The 20,862-nt window shown below is 53.7% G+C and overlaps 1 protein-coding gene across 2 annotated transcripts; it reads left to right on the forward strand.

Moving 5' to 3' along the window:
- Positions 1-2,541: 2,541 nt before the first annotated feature.
- Positions 2,542-16,642, forward strand: Cdr2l (cerebellar degeneration related protein 2 like). Of its 2 annotated transcripts, none has more exons than XM_048365476.1 (5): positions 2,542-2,657; positions 12,230-12,342; positions 13,049-13,197; positions 13,887-14,051; positions 15,188-16,642. In XM_048365476.1, exons 1-5 carry the CDS (start codon positions 2,579-2,581, stop codon positions 16,077-16,079), a joined length of 1,398 nt encoding a protein of 465 aa, XP_048221433.1. In that variant the 5' UTR covers positions 2,542-2,578; the 3' UTR covers positions 16,080-16,642. The 2 variants fall into 2 exon arrangements, with proteins under 2 accessions (XP_048221433.1, XP_048221434.1); XM_048365477.1 differs by lacking the exon at positions 2,542-2,657 and adding an exon at positions 5,946-6,108.
- The last annotated feature ends 4,220 nt before the right edge of the window (positions 16,643-20,862 follow it).

Below are 20,862 nucleotides of genomic sequence, written 5' to 3' on the forward strand. Positions count from 1 at the left end.
TAGGCCATATTCCCAGCCCCACCACACATTTCTTTCCTTTTTTTTTTTTTTGTTTATTTTTGTGCTAGTGCTGGGGCTTGAACTCAGGGCCTCACATGCTCAGCTGAGCTTTCTTGTTTTCTGCTGATGCTCTTCCACTTGAGCCACAGCTCCAGCCTGTGCAATACTATCCTTGAAATCAAGCCTCTAACACATGGGAGTATTGGGGGTGGGGGTGAAGGGGGGAATGAAGAGTTAAAGTAAACCCCATTTTCAGGTAGCCCCGTTTTGTTGTCTGTTTAAACTGTGAGCAAACCCAGGACAAGCTTATTAGGGCCCAGCTGGTCAAGAACTCGAACCACCTGGGAATGCTTAACTCTGACCACCCCTAGAATGCCTCGAACCCTGAGCCAATCAGATTTGTACCTGTGTCCTAATCTTGCTTGCTTGAACACCTGATTGCTGTAACTTTGTTTTTTTGCCTTTATAAGCCCTGTGTAATCGTAGCTCGGGGCTTCCTCCTAACCTCCGCTGTGTCAGTGGGTAGGATGAGGCCCGGGCCGCGGCCCACTTGAATAAAGTCTTGCCTTGCTTTTGCATTTCGGAATGTCTGAGTCTTGGTGGCCTTCTTGGTGGTCTTCTTGCGACTTGGCATAACGGGGGGCATATAAGACTCAAATTATAGTGTTGTGCCAAGTCGTGAGACCACCACCAAGAAGACCACCGAGACTCAGACATTCCGAAATGCAATAGCAAGGCAAGACTTTATTCAAGCGGGGCCTCGGCCGGGGCCTTGTCCTACCCACCGACACAGCGGAGGTTAGGAGGCAGCCGCGAGCTACGATTACACAGGGCTTATAAAGGCAAAAAAACAAAGTTACAGCAATCAGGTGTTCAAGCAAGCAAGATTAGGACACAGGTACAAATCTGATTGGCTCAGGGTTCGAGGCATTCTAGGGGTGGTCAGAGTTAAGCATTCCCAGCGGTTAGAGTTCTAGACCGACTGGGCCCTAATGGGCTTGTCCTGGGTCTGCTCACAGGGCCTGCTTATCTCAGGTTCACGTGGTAAAGTGGGGTTCACGTGGTAAAGTGGGGCCTGACTTCAAAGTCTGGCACTTCAATAGCAGTAATGGTTTTTCATTAAGGATTTACTTTGCATTTCTCTGTTGATTAAAGAAGTTGAGAACTTTATATGTTTGTTGGGCCATTTATCTTCCATGCTAGGCAAACACATTACCACTAAGAGCCATACCCTAGCGCTTTTCTTCCTGTGTTTTTTGTTTCTGAGATACGGTCTGGGCTGCAACTCACCATCTGACTTCTACCTCTTCAGAAGATGAAATTACAGCAGTGGCCCACCTCACCCAGCTTTGGTCAAGTCTTTTATATACTCTTCTCCTAAGTTTTAGCCTTTTTTCCTATGAATGTGCATTTGGATACACGTCCCTTGTTGGATATATTGCAACCTATATTCACAGATCTAGCGTGTGGGTGAGTGCCAGCAAAATTTACTTAGACGAATGGTTGAGGGTGAAAATTCCTATAAGGAATTGGATAGTTGAGCATGGGTGGTTTAAACAGGTACAATTGGATTGGGGAAGTAGGATGTGGATACCCCAGGAAAGAGAGACATAAACTTAAAGGCCCAGAATGCAAGAGACACACCCTCAAACTTTTCTACACCCAGCCTGCTCTGGTTTCCAGCCAGAGGGTTTTAAGCCTTAAAAGATTATAAGTTAATGCCATTCAAAGAATGTTCCGGGGAGGGGTCAGTTGGCCAGCTTGTTTTTTTTTTTTTTTTTTTCAGGGGAGGTCCAGCTGTGGACAAGGGACCGTTCCTCACTTGCAGTCACCCAGAAGGAGGGACGACAAGTAAACAAAATAACTTCCGAACGACCCCAAGAAGCGGACAGACGGTCGCTGGGCGAGGGGCGCTGACCCCGCAACTCCCACAGCGGGACGCCAGGAAGGTCCCCTCCCGGCCCCGCCTCCTGCTTTGCATACGCGTCCTGATTGGCTGAAGGCGGCCGACCCCACCCCCTCGGAGCTGGCAGCCGGGGAAGCTGCGGGCCGGGCCGGCCCAGCCGAGATGCGGCAACGGCGGCTGCGGCTCGGGGCGTCGCGGGCTGGGCTGAGGACCGCGCGGGCCCGAGCTGGGCAGAGTGGGCCCGCCGCGATGCCCGCGCCCTTCTAAGCGCCCCGAAGCTCCGGGCGGGCCCGGAACCTTCTCTGCCACCGTCCTGCTCCGCGTCCCCACCCCTCCAATCCTTTGTGCCGCGGTTACCCCCCGACTCTGCGAGAGACCCCCCCATCCCGGGCTGCGAGGGATCGCGGCGAGCGAGGCTCCGGGAGGCTTCCCCACCCTCCCATCCCACCCCACCCCGGGCGCGCTCCCGCGGGTAACCCCCGGGGCAGGCGGCCGATGGCGAGGGGGCGCGGCGCGGGCAGGGCCGACGCGGGAGGCCGGGCCCGCCTCCGCCGCCGCGGCCGCCGCATTGTCCCGGGCCCCGCGCCCCGGCCCTGAGCGGAGCGGCGCCGCCCGCCCGCCCGCCGCCCGCCGCCGCAGCGCCCGCCCACCGCCAGCGCCCCCCGCGGGGCCATGCGGAGAGCCGCGGGGATGGAGGACTTCCCGGCCGAGGAAGAGGAGCCCTGGTACGACCAGCAGGATCTGGAGCAGGGTGAGCGCGTGGCAGGCAGGCAGGGAGGGAGGGAGGGAGGGAGGGAGGGGAGGACGCGGGTGCCCCTGCGACCCCGGCCCGCTACTCCATTGTTGGGGGCGGCGTGACCGCCACCCGGGCTGGGCTGGGCCGGGCTGAACCCCACCCAGCAGCCCCACGTCCTGAGGATGGGCGCGGGGGGCGGGGGGGGGCTGTGGACCGTGGGTCCCTGTCCTGTCAATCCCGGACGGGGCGGAAGGAGACCTACAAAAGTGCCCGGGTAATCTTCCCATTTCTCCACCCGCCAGCTCGCCCGGGAGCGCCCCTGGTTCGGTTAGGGGGACCTGGGTGCTGGCTGGAAAGTCTTGGGGAGGAGGGGGGCAGTGCGCGCTCCTGGTCTGTTTTGGTGAGAGCGTGTCATCTAGGTGAAGGGAAGTCACCTCTTGGAGATCCAGCGGCACCTGTCCCTGCCAGGATTTCCCAGCGCTGAGATTAGAAGAAAGTTTCCCCGACTCGCTTGACTGTACCCAGCGAAGGGGGTGGTGTGGGCACCGAGCCCAGAAAACAGAAAAGCCCCAATCTGGCTTCCTAAGGGGAGGAATCGCCTAGCCCCTCCCTTCCCAGGACCCCTCCCCAGATGGCTTACTGGATGGGGAAGGGAGTTTGGGAATTGCAGACCCTGTCCCAACACACAGCCTGAGAAAAGAGGGAGCTACCCTCACCACCACCCCACATCTGAGGGCCCGTCCGAGCGCGCAGCGTCCGAGGGCGGAGAGGGTCACTGGAAGGAGTTAGAATCTGGTGATGAGGTGGCCGTTTTGACATCATGGGAGGAGGGGTGGGGCTGTTGGGACGGGAAGGAGGAGGCCTGAGAGAGGGTCATGGCCAAAGCCCGCTGGAGTGGAATCAAATCCATCCTCTCCCAACACCAAAAGGCCTCTTTCTGGGATGATGAGGGCCCGAAGGGACAAGAACAAATGTCCAGGGAGAAGCGACCTTCCCACTGTCACCTGAAAGCCCAGAGGCTATGGACACAAACCAGTGCATTTGGTGCCCTTGGTACCCTGGTCTCTGTCTCTGCAGACCTAGAGCTCTGGCTCTGCCCCACAGAAAGCGTCCACCCAGATCCTGCAGCCTTTGTTTCCCTGCCTTGACCCACTTCTCCAAGAAGCCAAGGCTCACAGGCAGATGAGGCTCTATCCTTGTGCTTAGGACTGTGGGTCAGTCAGAGCCATTGGGGGTGGTGGTGGGGGGAGAACCAGGCCAGATGGAGGGTACTGGGCTAGACCCTGCTGTGCTCTATTCCGTGGACTCTAGCCTCAGCCACCCTGCAGGGAGAGGCCCCCATACTGACTATAACACCCTGGATACTTTTCCATTCCACAGGGCCTCACTTGCCTGCTAGATCCCATCTTGGCCACTGGGAATAGTGACAAGCTTGACCCTCTAGGTATACCTGGGCCGGTGAAGGAGGCCTGCTTGTCACTAGAGTATAGGTGAGAGAGTGTGGATGGCCGCCTGGAAGTGGCAGCCTCAGAAGGAAAGATCAGGTGCTAAGTTCAAGGGAAGATAGCCTCCAGGGAAGGCAGACGCCGAGCCTGCTGGCGTCTCATTTAGTTCCAGCGCCCTTGATGGAGGCTTGGCACTGTGCCCGGCCCAGATGTGGGAGGAAGGAGCCAGGGAGCCGGGACAGGAAGGAGATGCGAAGCTTCTGAGGAAAGAGAAGTATTGAGATTCCAATGGGGCCCCAAGCTTGGTGAGGAAATGGGCCCTGCAGGCCCCCACTTTTCCCATCCCTGCTAGTCTGCACTAGTCATGTGGGTAGCCGGAACCCAGGAACAAGTGTCGGAGGGAGGAGGGGGAAGGAGAACCAGTAATTAGACAGACTGGAACGAAACTGGAACGTCCCACCACAGTCCCAGGTATCTGTCTGCCATGGGCCAGGGGCTGTTCTGAGCCCGCCCTCTGGGGACCCCACGTTCCAGCCGAGAAGACAGAAATGAGATCAAACTAACAGCTGTGTCACCTCAACAGGGGGTTTGCAATCTCTTGGACTAGACACAGTGAAGCAGAGACTCAGAAAGCTTGAGCTAGAGGGCCAAGGAAGGAAGAGAAAGGACATTTGTACCAAGGCTCAGGAGCCAAGTGAGAAACTGGGAAGTAGAAAGTGGGGGGCACAACCACTGAAGCACCATCACCCCACCTTTGCCTTGCCAGGAGAGCTGGGTAGAGCCCAACCAAAGGGCAGCCATGGTGGGGGGGAGGTCACATACCTGTTGAATTCCTCTTTCCTACACCCAGCCCCGGAATTCTCTTCCACCCCAGCTGCTCCCTGGGCCACCTTCATTCACCAGATCCCCCTCTGTGCCTATTTTCCCTTGGCCAGGTACAAACCTGACTTCACTTTCCAGAAGTTTGGCCCTAACGCCAAACTGTGTCCGTGGCTCTGTCCCAATGGGAGGAAGTGCTTGAGACAGACGAGGGCCCAGATTAGCTGCGTGCCCTCCACCTACTGCCATGACCACTTTGAAAATAGAAAAAAAACCATGAATTATTAAGCATTGGCTCTCTGTCTGCCCACCCCCTCCCCCACCTCGGGCCCAGGGTGGCAGACTGTGTAGACACCCCTGTCCAGGCGGAGATGGCTGCTGACTCACAGATCTGAAGTCCCAGGCACCTGCCTAGCCTGACCTTGAGTCATCTCCCTCTAGGGAGGGCTCTGACATGGCAAAAGGAGGGGACATTCTTCTGCCATCTTGGGTATCCCAAAGGACCTGGCCACCGCTACCCCCTCCCCAAATCTGGGAACTCCAGAATTCCTGAGAATTCCCTCTTCCTTTCCGTCTATTCTGGAATTGAAATCAGTGCCCTTGAGCTTGCTAAGGCAGGCATTCTACTAGTTAAGCCATGCCTTCACTTCCAGCTTTTTGCTGGTTAATTGAAGGGTGAGAGCCAGATTTGTCTGTCTGGACTGGCTTTGAACCTCAGTCCTTAAATCGCAGCCTCCTGAGTAGCTAGGATTACAGGTGCGAGCCACTGGTGCTTGGCTCGTTGCTTGTTTTCTAGGTAGGGTCTTTCTGTATTCCTTGGGCAACCTAGGCTGATATCCTTCTATTCATGCTTTTTCGTGTTGCTGGAAACGTGTGCTTTTGTGCCAGGCCATTGCTTTAGATGGAGTGTCACAAACTTCTTTTTGCCCAGGCTAGTCTGGAACCATGATCCCTCAATCTCTGCTTCCCCCCAAGTAACTAAGATAACAGCCTTGAACATTCCATGTGGCTTTTCTTTCTTTTTTGAGACAGCCATATGTAACCAGGCTGGCTTTGAAGTTTGTTTGAGATTTCCTTTCAAAGACAGCAGCCCCTGGGCCCTCCAGCCATTCCCTCTCAGGCCTCTGGAACAATGCATCATAAAAACACTGAAGTCCCCTGGAAGAGACCCCAGAAAACCCTGAGGCCCAAGCAGGGGAGCTGTGAGCTCAGATTCTCTATCTTCCCTGGCTTGGTCCTGTTAATCTAGCCATAGTAGGCTATTTGTCACTCAACACCAGTTTTCTGCTTAGCCACCCTCCCTGGAGCTGCCTGGTGATACTGAGTCCCTGCCCTGCAGCTTCTAGACTGCTCCTGCCATCCCCCGTGCTAGCTGGGACCAGTGCAGTGGTCTGAGACTCAACTCCTTGTTCCCAAGTGGCTAGCACTATGATCCTTCCTCCCTGCCCCTGGAGAAGTAGGTGACCAGGTCACAAGGCAGTCCCCGATGACCCCACTCATAGCGCAAAGTACGGACCCTAGTACTTAAGAAGCCAGACAGATACTGACCTGGAAGGAGAAGCACTCGGCCTTTCCTCTCTCCCCTTGGTAAAGGTGCAAGGACCCCTCGCAGGCCACCATGTAGAGTGTGGTTGCAACAGCCTCTTTAAAGACCACATCTTAGTTCGTGTGTGTGTGTGTGTGTGTGTGTGTGTGTGTGTACACGTGTGTACAGCCACAGCTCCACTTCTGGCCCTTTGGTGGTTAACTGGAGATAAGAGTCTCTCCATTTTGTCTACCTAAGCTGGCTTCCAACCTCAATCCTCAGATCTCAGTCTCTTTTTTCTTTTGGGGGTGGGTCATGGGGCCTAGGCACCATCCCTGAGCTCTTTCGCTCAAGGCTAGCACTCTACCACTTTGAGCCACAGCTCTACTTCCAGTTTTTGAATGGTTAATTGGAGATAAGAGTCTGACCGGGCAGCTTTTGAGCCACAGTCCTCAGATCTCAGCCTCCTGACTCGCTAGAATTACAGGCATAAGCTACCAGCGCTCAGCCTCATAGGGTTCCAAGTAGGGAGGTGGTTTGGAACACAGCCCTCCTCTGCTCTTTCTCACTTATGCGGGAATGATTAGCTACAGTGTGGGTATGAGTGGAACGTTTGCCATCTATTCTGGAAATAGGAAAGTAGTGAGGTGCTCTCATCACAACCCAGGGCTGGTCTTTGTCAAGCCCATGGTTTCTGCCAAGTACACAACATCCCATAGGCCTGGGATCTCACTGTAACATCACACTCACACTTTGTACATGTCCAATTTACAGCTAATAGTCATATAGCCAATATCTTCATTCTCTTAATCGGTTTATGTCTCTAACAAGTTCTTGCCATGTTCATCAGCTAGTTAACTTCTCGAGACCAAAGACTTTTTTGGTGTGTGTGTATCCTGGGGCTTGAACTCCGGGCCTGGGTGCTGTTCTTAAGTTTTTTGTTTTTGTTTTTTCTCAAGGCCAGTGCTCTACCACTTGAGCCATAGCTCCTCTTAAGGCTTTTTTTTTTCTCCTTCTGTTGAAGCCTCATGGACTTTCCTGCCCAGGCTGGCATTGAAAACCACAATCCTCAGATCTCAGCTCCTGAGGAGATTACGGGCGTGAGCCACTGAAGCCAACCTTTTTTTTTTTTTTTTTTTTTTTTTTGCCAGTCCTGGGCCTTGGACTCAGGGCCTGAGCACTGTCCCTGGCTTCTTTTTTGCTCAAGGCTAGCACTCTACCACTTGAGCCACAGCACCACTTCTGGCCGTTTTTTATATATGTGGTGCTGAGGAATCGAGCCCAGGGCTTCATGTATACGAGGCAAGCACCAGGACGGCTTTGAACCACGATCCTTAGATCTCAGCATCCTGAGTAGCTAGGATTACAGGCATCTGCTACTGATGCCCTGCTAAGGCTTCAGGTTAGTTTTGATGATGACATTTGGCCTTTTGTTCATGCTAATGGCAATCAGGCCCCTCTGGCTTCCAGAAGGTGACTTGAGGCCTGTGCCTAGATTGGCTGAAAGAAATCATGAGGCTCTGCTTTCCAGGGCCCGACCAGGAAGGCTTCCAGTCTCCTGCCTGATGCGTAGCCAAGGGCTAAGTGGAGGCAGCCATATTTATGAAGTTTTCTATGAGGGAAAAGAAAGCCCACCAGAACTAGTGACTCCAGAACTAGTATGATGTCTAAAAAGGAAAAACATTCATGCCAGGAACCAGGGCCTCACACCTGTATTCCTAGCTACTCAGGAGGCTGAGATCTGAGGATCATAGTTCAAAAGCCAGCCCAAGGGGCTGGGGATATAGCCTAGTGGCAAGAGTGCCTGCCTCGGATACACGAGGCCCTAGGTTCGATTCCCCAGCACCACATATACAGAAAAAAAACGGCCAGAAGCAGCGCTGTGGCTCAAGTGGCAGAGTGCTAGCCTTGAGCGGGAAGAAGCCAGGGACAGTGCTCAGGCCCTGAGTCCAAGGCCCAGGACTGGCCAAAAAAAAAAAAAGCCAGCCCAAGCAGGAAAGTCCATGAGACTCATCTCCAATTAACCACCAGAAAACCAGAAGTGGAGCTGTGGCTCAAAGTGGTAGAGCATTACCCTTGAATGAGAGATCTCAGGAATTGCACATAAGCCCTGAGTTCACAACCAACACAACAACAACACAACCAACAACAACAAAAAAGTATTAACCAGCTGAATCCTTGGACCACGTTATATGGGCCCCATAGAATTGTTTCTCTGCAGGGCTGGGAATATGGCCTAGTGGCAAGAGTGCTTGCCTTGTATACTTGAAGCCCTGGGTTCGATTCCCCAGCACCACATATACAGAAAACGGCCAGAGGTGGCGCTGTTGATCAATTTGCAGAGTGCTAGCCTTGAGCAAAAAGAAGCCAGGGACAGTGCTCAGGCCCTGAGTCCAAGCCCAAGACTGGCAAAAAAAAAAAAAGGTTTCTCTGCACCCTGATCCAGGTTTACACCATCAGCCCAGGTGAAGCTGTTTAAGAAACAGCTCATTAAAGTAAGAAAGACCAAAACTTTCTTGCTTTGGGCAGGAACTAGACCAAAAAGGCCCACCCTTCAGATCCTGGCTCAGGTACTCACCTGGTTGGGAAGAGAGACCCTATCTTAAAAATAACCCATGAAGAATTGGTAGCCCAGTGAAAAGCTGCTGGCTTATACCTGAAATCCTTGATACTCAGGAGTCTGAGATCTAAGGGTCATGGGTCAAAGCACACAAATCTATGAGACTCTTATCTCCAGTTAACCAGCAAAAAGCTGGAAGCGGGGATGTGGTTCAAATAGTAGAGCATGAGACCAGGACTGGCACACGCACACACAAAAAAAAAAGAAGAAAGAGAGACAGAAACAGGGTAGGGGGGACGGAGAAGGAAGGAAGGAAAGAAGGAAGGAAATAGAATAATAATGAAGCCTGTTGGAAGAGGAGAAACGAGGAAGAGTGTGGAAGGGTGATGTTGATGAGGTCTACAATGTATAGATGGATGGAACTGTCACAGTGAACCCCCCCCTTTGTACAACTAATGTGTGCCAATAAAAAAAATAATTAAAAAGATAAAAAGAATTAAAAGTATTTTAGAAAACAGCATGGTGTCGCAGCCTGAGTTTTCCCTAAGGATCTCTTTAAGGACTTATTCTCTTCCATCAATCTCTGTCTTTGGATTAAGCCTGCCTAAGTATGTATTTTCATTAATTATTTTCTTTCCGGGGTTGTATTAGGGTTTGAATTCAGGCTATTGCACTTGCTAGGCAGGCACTCTCCCAGACATGTCATACCCCATATTTTTTGTATCTTAGTGATTTTTCAAATAGTCTCTCTCCTAAAATGGCCTTGGACTGCAGTTCTGCTACCTATTGCCTCCCAAGTAGCTGGGACAAGACCTGCTTATAGGTTGAGAGACGTTGTCACTAACACTGAGATCTGTGGATCATGCTTCAAAGCCAGCCCGGGCAGGAAAGTCTGTGAGACTCATCATCAGTGAGCCACCAGAAAACTGGAAGTAGCACTGTGGCTCAAGTTGTAGAGGGCTAGCCTTGAGCTGAAGAGCTCAGGGACAGCGCCTAGGCCCAGAGTTGAAGCCCCAAAACCGACCAAAAGAAAAAAAATAGTCGTCATTAACACAAGTTGGCCTCGAGCCTCCTAATTGTCTCCTTCATGGTTGCTGGGATTATGAGTGTAAACCATCACACTCAACCAAAAAATAAAATTTAAACTTTGTTGTATAGTTCACATACCATAAGATTCACCCATTTGGTGGGTTCAATTGAGGAAATTTTAGTCTGTTCACAGACTTGTATGTTCACAACCATAATCAACCCACCTTAGAATAATTTTGCTTCTAGCCCCCATGATTTTTTAGAAACAAAAGAAAGATGAATATATAGAATATACAAGAATGTGGTAAGAGGACAGATAGGCATTCTAAATGTCTAGGCAACTTCCTACAGACCCATGAGGAAAAGTTTTAGGGGGAAAGTGAGGGTGTGACTCAAGTGGTAGATAGAACTCTAGCCTTGAGCTGAAAAAGCCAAACTAGGCTGGGTGCCAGTGCCTCTTCCTGAAATACCAGCTACTCAGCAGGCTAAGATCTGAGTATCGAGGTCCAAAGCCAACTGAGGCAGGAAAGACTCTTATCTCCAATTAACCAGCAAAAGGCTGGAAGTGGAGCTGAGGCTTAAGTGGTAGAGCGCCAGCCTTGAACATAAAAGCTCAGGGACAGCACCCAGACCCTGAGCTCAAGCTCCAGGACCAGTATGGGCTTGGGGGGGTGGGGGGAGAGGGGAGCTTTAGGGATTTCAGTACTTGCCACATCCTTTTACCCCAACATGCATTCTCCTAAAAATAAGACAGATTTACTTTGAGCCCACCTTTGTCAGAGGGTGAGAGAGAAGTTCCAGTTCTACAAGGTTGCAGAAAGATCACTTGCTGTCCAAAGAAAAGAAAAGGTTTGGGAGAAGGCCATATGTCAGCCGCATCTAATAATAGCTCCCAACCGAGGTAATGAGACCTGAAACCTGCTAGTGACTATGGAAAAGACGCTTTTCCTTGAACTGCTTGTGACCTGGAAAATGAAGATGTGGAATCAGTCCCACCCAATTCTAGTACTCTGCCCTATTTACCCCTTACTGAGCTCCTTCCTACTCAGCCTTCAAGCCGAACTGCAACATTGCTTATTTGCCTCTTAGAAGCTTTCTTACTTAGTGACTCCTTTGCCCCCTTTGTTTATTGATGTACTTAGCATATTCTACTTACGCGTTCTTTGCAAAATGATGCATTATAGATCTGCTCTGTACCTTGTATTGTCCTAGACCCTGGGCTTACCAGTGAACAAAATGTAATTAGTTACAGGTGATAAACAAGACAAATGACTGTGTTGTTTGCTTATATGGTGCTAAGGAGAAAAATTAAGGAGTAGAGAGAGCGCAGAGCAGGGGAGACTTCAGCTTTGAACCCAATGGTCGGCGAAGATGATACCATCAACCCTAGGAAAATGTGACATTAAAAGACAGACTTGCATTTGAGTCCTGGTGTCTTCCTATGATCCTAGCATTCAAGAGGCTGAGGCAGTGAGATCATGAGTTCGAGGCCAGCCTGGGATACTTAAGGAGACTGCCCAAGAGCCAGTAGCTGTTGCCTATAATCCTAACTGCTCAAGAGGCTGAGATCTGAGGATCGAAGTTTGAAATTAGCTCAGGCAAGAGAGAATCTTTTCTTCAATTAACCATCAAAAAGCCTGTAGTGGAGCTGTGGTTCAAGTGGTCAAGCACCAGCTTGGGTTAAGGGACAGCACCCAGGCCCTGAATTCAAGCCCCAGTACTGGCACAAAAATAAATAGATACATAAAAATAAATAAGGAGATCCTGTCTTAGAAAACAACGTCCAAGCTGGGTACAGGCTCACGCCTGTAGCTACCCAGGAGGCTGAGATCCAGATAATCCATGCCCAAGGACAGCCTGGAAAGTCCTTGAGACTCCCATCTTCAGTTAATCAGCATAATGCCAGGCTGGAGGCATGGTTCAAGTGGTAGGACACTGCAAGCAAGGTGAGCAAGCAGGAGACCTTGAGTTCAAACCCCGGTACTGGAAACAACAACAAAGACAGATTTGGAAGGAGGGGAAAGTAGTGAGAGCCTTGGAAAATGGGGTTAAAGGACATTTGGGGCAGAAACGACAGTGGTACAAAGGTCTCCCCCCAGGCTCCCTGTGTCTTGGTGTCCTTGGAATGCTCAAGGAACCAGCCAGAGTGGGGGAAAAAAAAAATGCTGGCCTTTCTCCCGGTGCTACGTTCTCCTGCCTCCTCCCTCAGACTTGCACCTGGCGGCAGAGCTGGGGAAGACCCTGCTGGAGAGGAACAAGGAGCTGGAGGAGTCTCTGCAGCAGATGTACTCCACCAACGAGGAGCAAGTGCAGGAGATTGAGGTGAGCGCCTGGCCCCGCCCCTGAGGCTCGGAGCCTGCGGGCCCCGCCCAGCCAGGGCCTGCTTTGCCAGAAGCACCCTGAGCAGACACAGCCCTGATCCCAAGGCCTTTACAGATCACCTGCTCGGCTGTCTTAGGCAGCCCCATTGTCTTTGATTCTTGCTCAAGTGAAAATAAGCCGCCCGAAGGTAGTGAGTGTGTCCTTAGGAGTGTGTCAGACAGAGAGCGACGTCATCCCTGCTTCATCCAAAGAGTTCACTCCAGCCGGGCCCTGGTGGCTCACACCTGTCATCCTAGCTACTTAGGAGGCTGAGATCTGAAGACTGGGGTTCAAAGCCAGCCCAGGCAGGAAAAGCCAAGAGATTTTTGTAAGGTCGGCCCCCCGGGAGTGCTCCACGCAGATACCCCCCACCTGGTTAAGTCTCCACCCAGTTACCTGGGTACCCGGCATACCCTAGATAAGGCAGGGCAGGGTGGGGATCGCCCTTCTCTTCAGCCATGCATCGTCTTGGCCACAGGCCAGCAGTTTGGTAATAAACTTTCTCTCCTGCCTGAATACCGTGTGGCGTTCACCTTTACCGGCTACCTACTTTAAAAACCTAATAGCCTTGAGGACAAAAGCCAAGGAGCAGTGCCCGGGCCCTGAGTTCAAACCTCAGTTCGGACAACAAATAAATGTTTTACTCCAAACCACCTCTTGCTCACAGTACCTGACCAAGCAGATAGACACACTACGGCACGTGAACGAGCAGCACGCCAAAGTGTACGAGCAGCTGGACCTCACCGCCCGAGACCTGGAGCTGACCAACCAGAGGCTGGTGCTGGAGAGTAAGGCTGCCCAGCAGAAGATCCATGGGTGAGGGCTGGGCCGAGGTGGGGGAGGGGAGAGGCCCGGGGCCGGGGGCACCTGGGCATGGGGCGGGAGCACACATGGGCCCTTCCCCCAGATGCCCAGGCCAGAACTCCAGGAGGATGCAGAGCTTTGCCCTTACCGGTTGAGCACCAGGCTATTTTAGGCAATAAGAAGAGGCAAAAAGCCAGGTGCCAGTGGCTCATGCCTGTAACGCTAGCTAGTCAGGAGGCTGAGATCCGAGAATCCCAGTTCAAAGCCAGCCCGGGTAGGAAAGCCTGCGAGAGTCTTATCTCCAAATAACCAGCCACGAGAGGGAAGTGGAACCGGGGCTCAAGTGGTAAGAGTGCTAGTCCCGAGCGCAAAGGAGGCATTGTCCAGCCCCCAGTACTGGCACGCAGAGTTCCCTGTTTGACCTCAGCCTACTCAAAGCTGGGTGTCTCATTTGGGTGCTGGTATTGGGCCTCAGACTCAAGGACTTGTGCTCTTGGCTGGTTTTTATACTCAAGGTTTGATGCTCTACCATTTGGGCTGGTTTTGACCCTCAGGATCCTCAGATCTCAGCCTCCTGAGTAGCTAGGGTTACAGGCCTGAGCCCCCAGTACCCAGCCACTCATGTCCCTTCGCCCGCGGGGAGCCAGAGCTGCTCGGTCCCCCTTCAAGCTTCTTCTATCTGTGTGCTCCCCTCACCTCAGGCTGACAGAGACCATCGAGCGTCTTCAGACCCAGGTAGAGGAGCTGCAAGCCCAGGTGGAGCAGCTGCGGGGCCTGGAGCAGCTGCAGGTGCGCCGGGAGAAGCGGGAGCGCAGGAAGACCATCCACACCTTCCCCTGCCTCAAGGAGCTGTGCACCAGCCCCCGGTAAGTGAGGCGTCCCTGGCCCTCAGAGTCCCAAGAGTGCCAGTCAGGGGAAAAGGTAATGACGGACGGCGGCAGGTGGGAGGGAAGGTTGGCACATCATCCGGGACACAGACACTGCTCTGCCCGTTTAACACCCACCACCTCCTGCCACGTGTGTTTTGCTACCACTGGTAAGAAAATCGGGAGCTCGGTGGTGTATCATCCAAGGTCACGTGTTTAGCCAGAGGCACAGCTACGGTTCTAAGCCAGGAGGACTTAAGCACTGTTCCTTTCAGTGCCCATTAAATCTGACTGATAAGAAATACTGAGTGGGGCTGGGGATATGGCCTAGTGGCAAGAGTGCTCGCCTCGCATACATGAAGCCCTGGGTTCGATTCCCCAGCACCACATACATAGAAAACGGCCAGAAGTGGCGCTGTGGCTCAAGTGGCAGAGTGCTAGCCTTGAGCAAAAAAAGAAGCCAGGGACAGTGCTCAGGCCCTGAGTCCAAGCTCAGGACTGGCCAAAAAAAAAAAAAAAAAGAAAGAAATACTGAGTGAAGCCTGCCACCTGTGGCTTACAGCTGTAATACTAGCTACTCGGGAGGCTGAGATCTGAGGATTGCAATTCATAGGCAGTCTGGGCAAGAACATCTCTGAAACTCTTACCTCTCAGAAACCACCAAAAAGCCAGAAGTGGGGCTGTGGTTCAAGTGGTAGAGTGCCAGCCTTGATCGAGAAAGCTAAGGGCCAGCACCCAGGCTCTGAGCTCAAACCCCAGTACTGAGCACTTGTGGCTCACACCTGTAACTCTTAGCTACTCAAGAGACTGAAATCCGAGGATGGAAGTTCAAAGCCAGCCCGGGCACAGAAGCCTGGAGACTCTTCTCTCCAATTATCTAGCCCAAAGCCAAAAGTGGTAGTGTGGCTCAAGTGGTAGAGAGCCAGCCCTGAGGAAAAACAGCCCAGCAGAAGTGCATAGGCCTTGAGTTCAAGTCCCAGTGAGGGCACCAAAATAAAAAAGAGTCGAGGGGGGCGGGGAGGTGCTCAGGCCATGGCTGAGGAGGTAGCTCGGTGTTAAAGCATTTACCTAGGCGCAGCCTCGGATGCGCTGGGAACCTTGGCCGTGACCAACCAACGACTGCCCCATCCCTGCAGGTGCGAGGATGCCTTCCGCCTGCACAGCTCCTCGCTGGAGCTGGGCCCTCGGCCCCTGGAGCAGGAGAACGAGCGGCTGCAGACCCTGGTGGGGGTGCTGCGCTCCCAGGTAAGCCAGGAGCGACAGCGCAAGGACCAGGCGGAGCGGGAGTACGCGGCGGTGCTCCAGGAGTACACAGAGCTGGAGGGCCAGCTGTGCGAGATGGAGGGCTGCCGCCTGCGGGTGCAGGAGCTGGAGGCCGAGCTGCTGGAGCTGCAGCAGATGAAGCAGGCCAAGACCTACCTGCTAGGCCGGGACGACCACTTGGCAGAGGCCCTGCTGGCCCCTCTCGCCCAAGCCCCCGAGGCCGATGACCCCCAGCCGGGAAGCGGGGCCCACTGCGGGGGCCAGGACGGGATCTCCTCCCCCACCGCCTCCCCCGGGCACGCGGTGCGGAAGAGCTGCAGCGACACGGCGCTCAACGCCATTGTGGCCAAAGACCCGGCCGGCAGGCACGCGGGCAACCTCACCCTGCACGCCAACAGCGTGCGCCGGCGGGGCATGTCCATCCTGCGCGAGGTGGACGAGCAGTACCACGCGCTGCTGGACAAGTACGAGGAGCTGCTGAGCAAGTGCCGGCAGCACGGGGCGGCGGTGCGGCACGCGGGCGTGCAGACCTCCCGGCCCATCTCCCGCGACAGCTCGTGGAGGGACCTGGGGGGCGGCGAGGACGGCCAGGGGGAGGCCAAGACGGGCGAGAAGAGCCTGAGCCAGCACGTGGAGGCTGTGGACAAGAGGCTGGAGCAGAGCCAGCCCGAGTACAAGGCACTCTTCAAGGAGATTTTTGCCAGGATCCAGAAGACCAAGGCTGACATCAACGCCACCAAAGTCAAGACACACTGCAGCAAGTGACCCCTTTCCCAGCCCGCAGCCTCTCCTGCGCTCCCGGCTGCGGGGCGGGGCGGGGGGGGGGAGGTGTCCCCCTCACGCCTGGGCCACCCTCTTTGTTGAGGAAAGTCCCTAATTTAGCCACACTGAATCATGGCCGGCGTGGGAGGTGAGGCCGTCCCGTGTGGGGACCTAGCACCCTCTGGCCGATGGGATGGCCCACCTGCCCTGTCTCCTAAGAGTCCTCGGCCACCCCGCTTCAGCCTGAAGGCACAGCTCAGTTTCAAAGCCAAACGCTCCCATCCCCTGCACCTCCCCCCCCCCCCCCCCCCCCCGCCCCAAGCTTCCAGACTCTGAGCCCACTCTCAGAGGGTGGCCAAATGTCAGGAAGAGGCTTTGGCTCAGCTGACTTTGCCCTCCTCCCCCCCCCACCCCCGCCCAAGTTGTTTCTCTTAAGAGATTTATAATGCAAGTCTCCTTGACCCCGTGCCACAACTGGAAACACTTGAAAGGGGAGAATCTCAGAGCCGGCCACCGCTGGCTTCCGGAGTCCCCCCAACCACCCACTGCTTCTCTCCAGCCATGACATGCTGTCATTCCCTCAGTACCAGCTGTCCCGCCCGCCCCCTTCCAGAGCCCCGAGCTGGTCACAGATGGCCCTGGAAGCGCAGAGCCAGGCCCAGGGCCCCCCCCCCCACCCGGCTCCTGCCCCCGGCCAGGACCCTCAGTTCATGACAGATCTGTAGCCAATCGGAGGGGAGGTGGAGCCCCCTCCACAGCCATACACAACACCCTCCACCTCCTCCAGCCTTGCAAATGCCTTCAGGGCAGGAAGCCCACCAGGGCCCAGGATGGTAGGGGAGTCCCGTTCCCCTCCCCACCCCCACCCCCCATGTTCGCACACCACCTCTGCCTCCCTTCCCTGCGCTGCTCTCAGGGACCATGATGTCTCATTCACTCTATGCTCCCAGCCCTGCGGCGGCGCAGGGCGCAGGGCACGGCCGCAGCCCCCCACCCCCCAGAATGTCTTGGGCATGTGCTTCCAGCCAGCACTCCCCACGGTCACCCCATTCCCCTTCACCAAGGACTCCCCATGATCCTCACCTCACACTGAGCAGAGGCAGGGACAACAAGAACAAGCTCCCTGCCCCCCCCCCAAAATGCCGGCTCCTTACCTCTCACCTTTGCGGGGGGAGAGGGGGCGCCTTGGAGGCCCCAGCTTAACCCTAAGGGTTAGGACTTGAGAGGATCAAGCTTCAGCCGAGATGCCAAGGCCCCCCAGCTTGCCCTCAGCAACGCCTTCAGGCTTCCAGTTCTGTCTGCCACCTTCCCCGAGACCCTGGAAGGCCAAGGAGCCCTGGAAGCCGGCGGCCCTGCCCTGTGTGCAGGAACACAGTGGAAACCTTCATGCCTTACTCTTTCTAATGGGTCAAGGGGTTTTCTCAGCATGCCTGACCTCCCTGGAGATGCCACCTCGCTCCCGGAGGCACTGTGATGCCAGCTGCTGGCTGGGTCTTTCTGCTCAGACGGGGGGGATCTGATCCTTGGGAACTGGACCGTTTCCAGCTCTCCATGTCTGTGTCCTACGGGGGCTGGGAGGAGGTGGGGGAGCTGTGGTCTCTTTCCTCCCCAGCTCTGTTAGCAGCCACCCCGGCATCCCCTTTGAAGTGTACATGAGAGAAATATATTTACAAATGCTTTATTCACTTCTTTAATAAAAAAAAATGCACCAGTATTCTAAAAGCATAAACAGCCCTGCATCCGTGTGTGTGCGTGCGTGTGTGTGTGTGTGTGTGTCACAGGCCTGCCTCCTGCAGCCTTGTGTGCGTGCCTTGCTCTGATGCCCCTGAGCACCGGGCTTCTCAGCCTGCCCCTGCTCACCGCAGCACCAGTAGCATCCAGACAGCTCTAAGCAGGCTCTGGAGAAAGTCTCCAACTTACTGGACAGAAACCCCATTCCACTAAAGCATATGCTCTGGGGTGGGGGAGACCTCTCCCCCAAATCAGCTAAAATTATACCCAAATAGAAGGTGGGTGATGGGGAAATTGGAGCGTGGTTCTACATCAGCCAGGGTACATATGCTCAACACAGGTGTACTGGAGGCACTGGGGGCCTGAACTCAGAGAACTCAGGGCCTTGTATTCTTTTTTTATCTTCCAGTCCTGGGGCTTGAACTCGGGGCCTGAGCACTGTCCCTGGTTTCCTTTTTGCTCAAGGCTAGCAGTCTACCACTTGAGCCACAGCGCCACTTCCAGCTTTTTCTGTTTATGTGTTGCTGAGTAATCAAACCCAGGGCTGTATGCATGCTAGGCGAGCACTCTTACCACTAAGCCACACTTCCGGCTTTTTTGCCAGTTAATTGGAGATAAGAGTTGGGATATTGTTCTGCCTGAGCTGGCTTTGAACCTTGATCCTCAGATCTCAGCCTCATGAGTAGCTAGAATGACAGGCAAGAGCCACCAGAACTCAGCATTCCCCCTCTGCTCTAAAACCCTCTCCCTTCCGATCACTACTGGGACCTTAGTTGGCGATATTCGCTCCTTGCAGCTTCCTAGGATTTCTCCTACTCCCCTTAGTGGCACTGGCCCCTTCCCCACTCCCAAGAGCCCCACTGAGTGGCGGTTTTCAGGGGACAGGGGGAGATGGTGAGGAAAGCAGTTTCCAGGAAGAAGGAAGAAGCCGCCTTGTGCGCTCACTCCTGCCACAGGTATGCGTGTGCTGCACATGCCTTCAGGAAGCAGGAAACGGACTCTGGATAGAGCTAGTCATTCTGGTTTTCCCACCCCAGGGCTTCAGGAACAGCTAGAATTCCTCAAGTGTCGAGGCGAAAAAGAAAATGCTGGACTCGGGCTGGGGATATAGCCTAGTGGCAAGAGTGCCTGCCTCGGATACACGAGGCCCTAGGTTCGATTCCCCAGCACCACATATACAGAAAACGGCCAGAAGCGGCGCTGTGGCTCAAGTGGCAGAGTGCTAGCCTTGAGCGGGAAGAAGCCAGGGACAGTGCTCAGGCCCTGAGTCCAAGGCCCAGGACTGGCCAAAAAAAAAAAAAAAAAAAAAAAAAAAAAAAAAAAAAAAAAAGAAAATGCTGGACTCTGGTGACCGTGCCTATAATCTTAGCTACTAAGAAGGCTGAGATCTGAGGATCACGGTTCAAAGCCAGCCCAGGCAGGAAAGTCCGTGAAATTCTTACCAGCAATAAAGTGATGAAAACAAGTCACAACTGGAACTGTGACTCAAGTAGAGCACTAGCCTTGAGGAAAAGCTCGGGGACAGCACCTAGGCCCTGGGTTCAAGCCCCAGGACCAGCACACACACACACACAAAGGTGACGTCTGGTATCTGTGAGCCCCCCAGCTACTAGGAATGGCTTGATGCTTTGTTGAAGAAGAATCTCACTACGTAGCCCAAGACTAGTGTTGGTGGCTCACACCTGTAATCCTAGCTAATCAGGAGGCTGAGCTCTGAGGATCACAGTTCAAAGCCAGCCCAGGCAGAAAAGTCCACGAGACTCTTATCTCCAGTAAATCACCAAAAAGCCAAAAGTGGGCTGTGGCTCAAAGTGGTAACGTGCTAGCTTTGAATGGAAAAGCTCAGGGACAGTGCCCAGGCCTGAGTTCAAGCTCCATGACTGCTAAAAGAAAAAAATAAAAGAACAACCATGTAGCTCAGGCTGGCTTCAAAACTCGCAATGCTCCTGCCTCAGGCTCCTGAGTGGTGGGGTCACAGGCACGCACCACCATGCTTGCCACCGATGATTCATTTTCCTACTTTCCTCTTTCTTTTCTCCCCACGAATGCCCCCTTCCTGAAGCACTACCTCAACCTGCAGAAGGACCAAGGAAGGGAAGCAAAACACTGACATCCGTCTTCAGCGTTGATCTCTCTAGGGGAACAGGTGGCTCCTCTCAGGCCTGTTTCTCCCAGAAGGACCTCCATTCTGGATGTTTTCCTATAGCAGCAGGTGAGAGGAGCTTGCCAGCTGCTCTATTCTCCATCCGGGGGCAGCTTGTCCCATTCTCTACCCCCACCTTTCCTAGAATCCAGGCCACCAGATGGCCTGAGCAGGCTGTGTTTATTTGGGGCCATGGAAACCTGCAGCTTCCTTTTCCTGTGGCTGTGGGGCACACAAGCCCAGGCTGGATTCCAGTCTGACAGCAAAGATGGAATGGCTCTGATTTTCTTATTTAGAATCTTGAGGCTGAGACCTGAGAGACTGGCTTTGCTCTCCTGAGCAGCTCATTCCAGTCACCATGGAGACAACTCTGTTCCCTCTGAGATCGTGGGACTAAGTCAGACAAAGAAGGACCCAGGAGACTTTCATTGCAGCCTAGAGCTCAAAAAGAATATGTCACTTGCCAGTCCTCCCTACTTGGGAGTTTACAATGTCAGTGCCTGGAAATTGGTTTATCTCCTCAATGATGCAGAGATAGTCAAGGCTCCCTTCAATGATAATCTCCTGTTCCAATCAGCCCGCATCCTCAGGGAATACTTAAACTATCCCAGGGGCTTATTTTCCTAGGTAACTATGCTTCCCCCCCCCCCAAAAATAGCATTCTTCATGAAGAAAACTGCCACAAGCATTACTACTAATGACTACATTTATTGAGTTGCGTTTTCCCTCAGCACTGTGTAAAGGAACTTGGGGTTTAGCTTGTTTTCAAATTGTTGGCTCTACCTGGAACCTTTTTTTAAAAAACATTTTATTTATTTATTTATTTAGGCCAGTCCTGGGGCTTGGACTCAGGGCCTGAGCACTGTCCCTGGATTATTTTTGTTCAAGGCTAGCACTGTGCCACTCGAGCCA

This window comes from Perognathus longimembris, chromosome 17, assembly GCF_023159225.1.
Source record: "Perognathus longimembris pacificus isolate PPM17 chromosome 17, ASM2315922v1, whole genome shotgun sequence".
NCBI lineage: Eukaryota > Metazoa > Chordata > Mammalia > Rodentia > Heteromyidae > Perognathus > Perognathus longimembris.

Bases quoted from the DNA above. Each gene is read 5' to 3' on its own strand.
- Cdr2l (XM_048365476.1), top strand. From the start codon at position 2,579: ATGCGGAGAGCCGCGGGGATGGAGGACTTCCCGGCCGAGGAAGAGGAG. The intron at 2,658-12,229 runs GTGAGCGCGTGG...CTCCTCCCTCAG, and splicing joins CCAGCAGGATCTGGAGCAGG to ACTTGCACCTGGCGGCAGAG. The intron at 14,052-15,187 runs GTAAGTGAGGCG...CCATCCCTGCAG, and splicing joins GAGCTGTGCACCAGCCCCCG to GTGCGAGGATGCCTTCCGCC.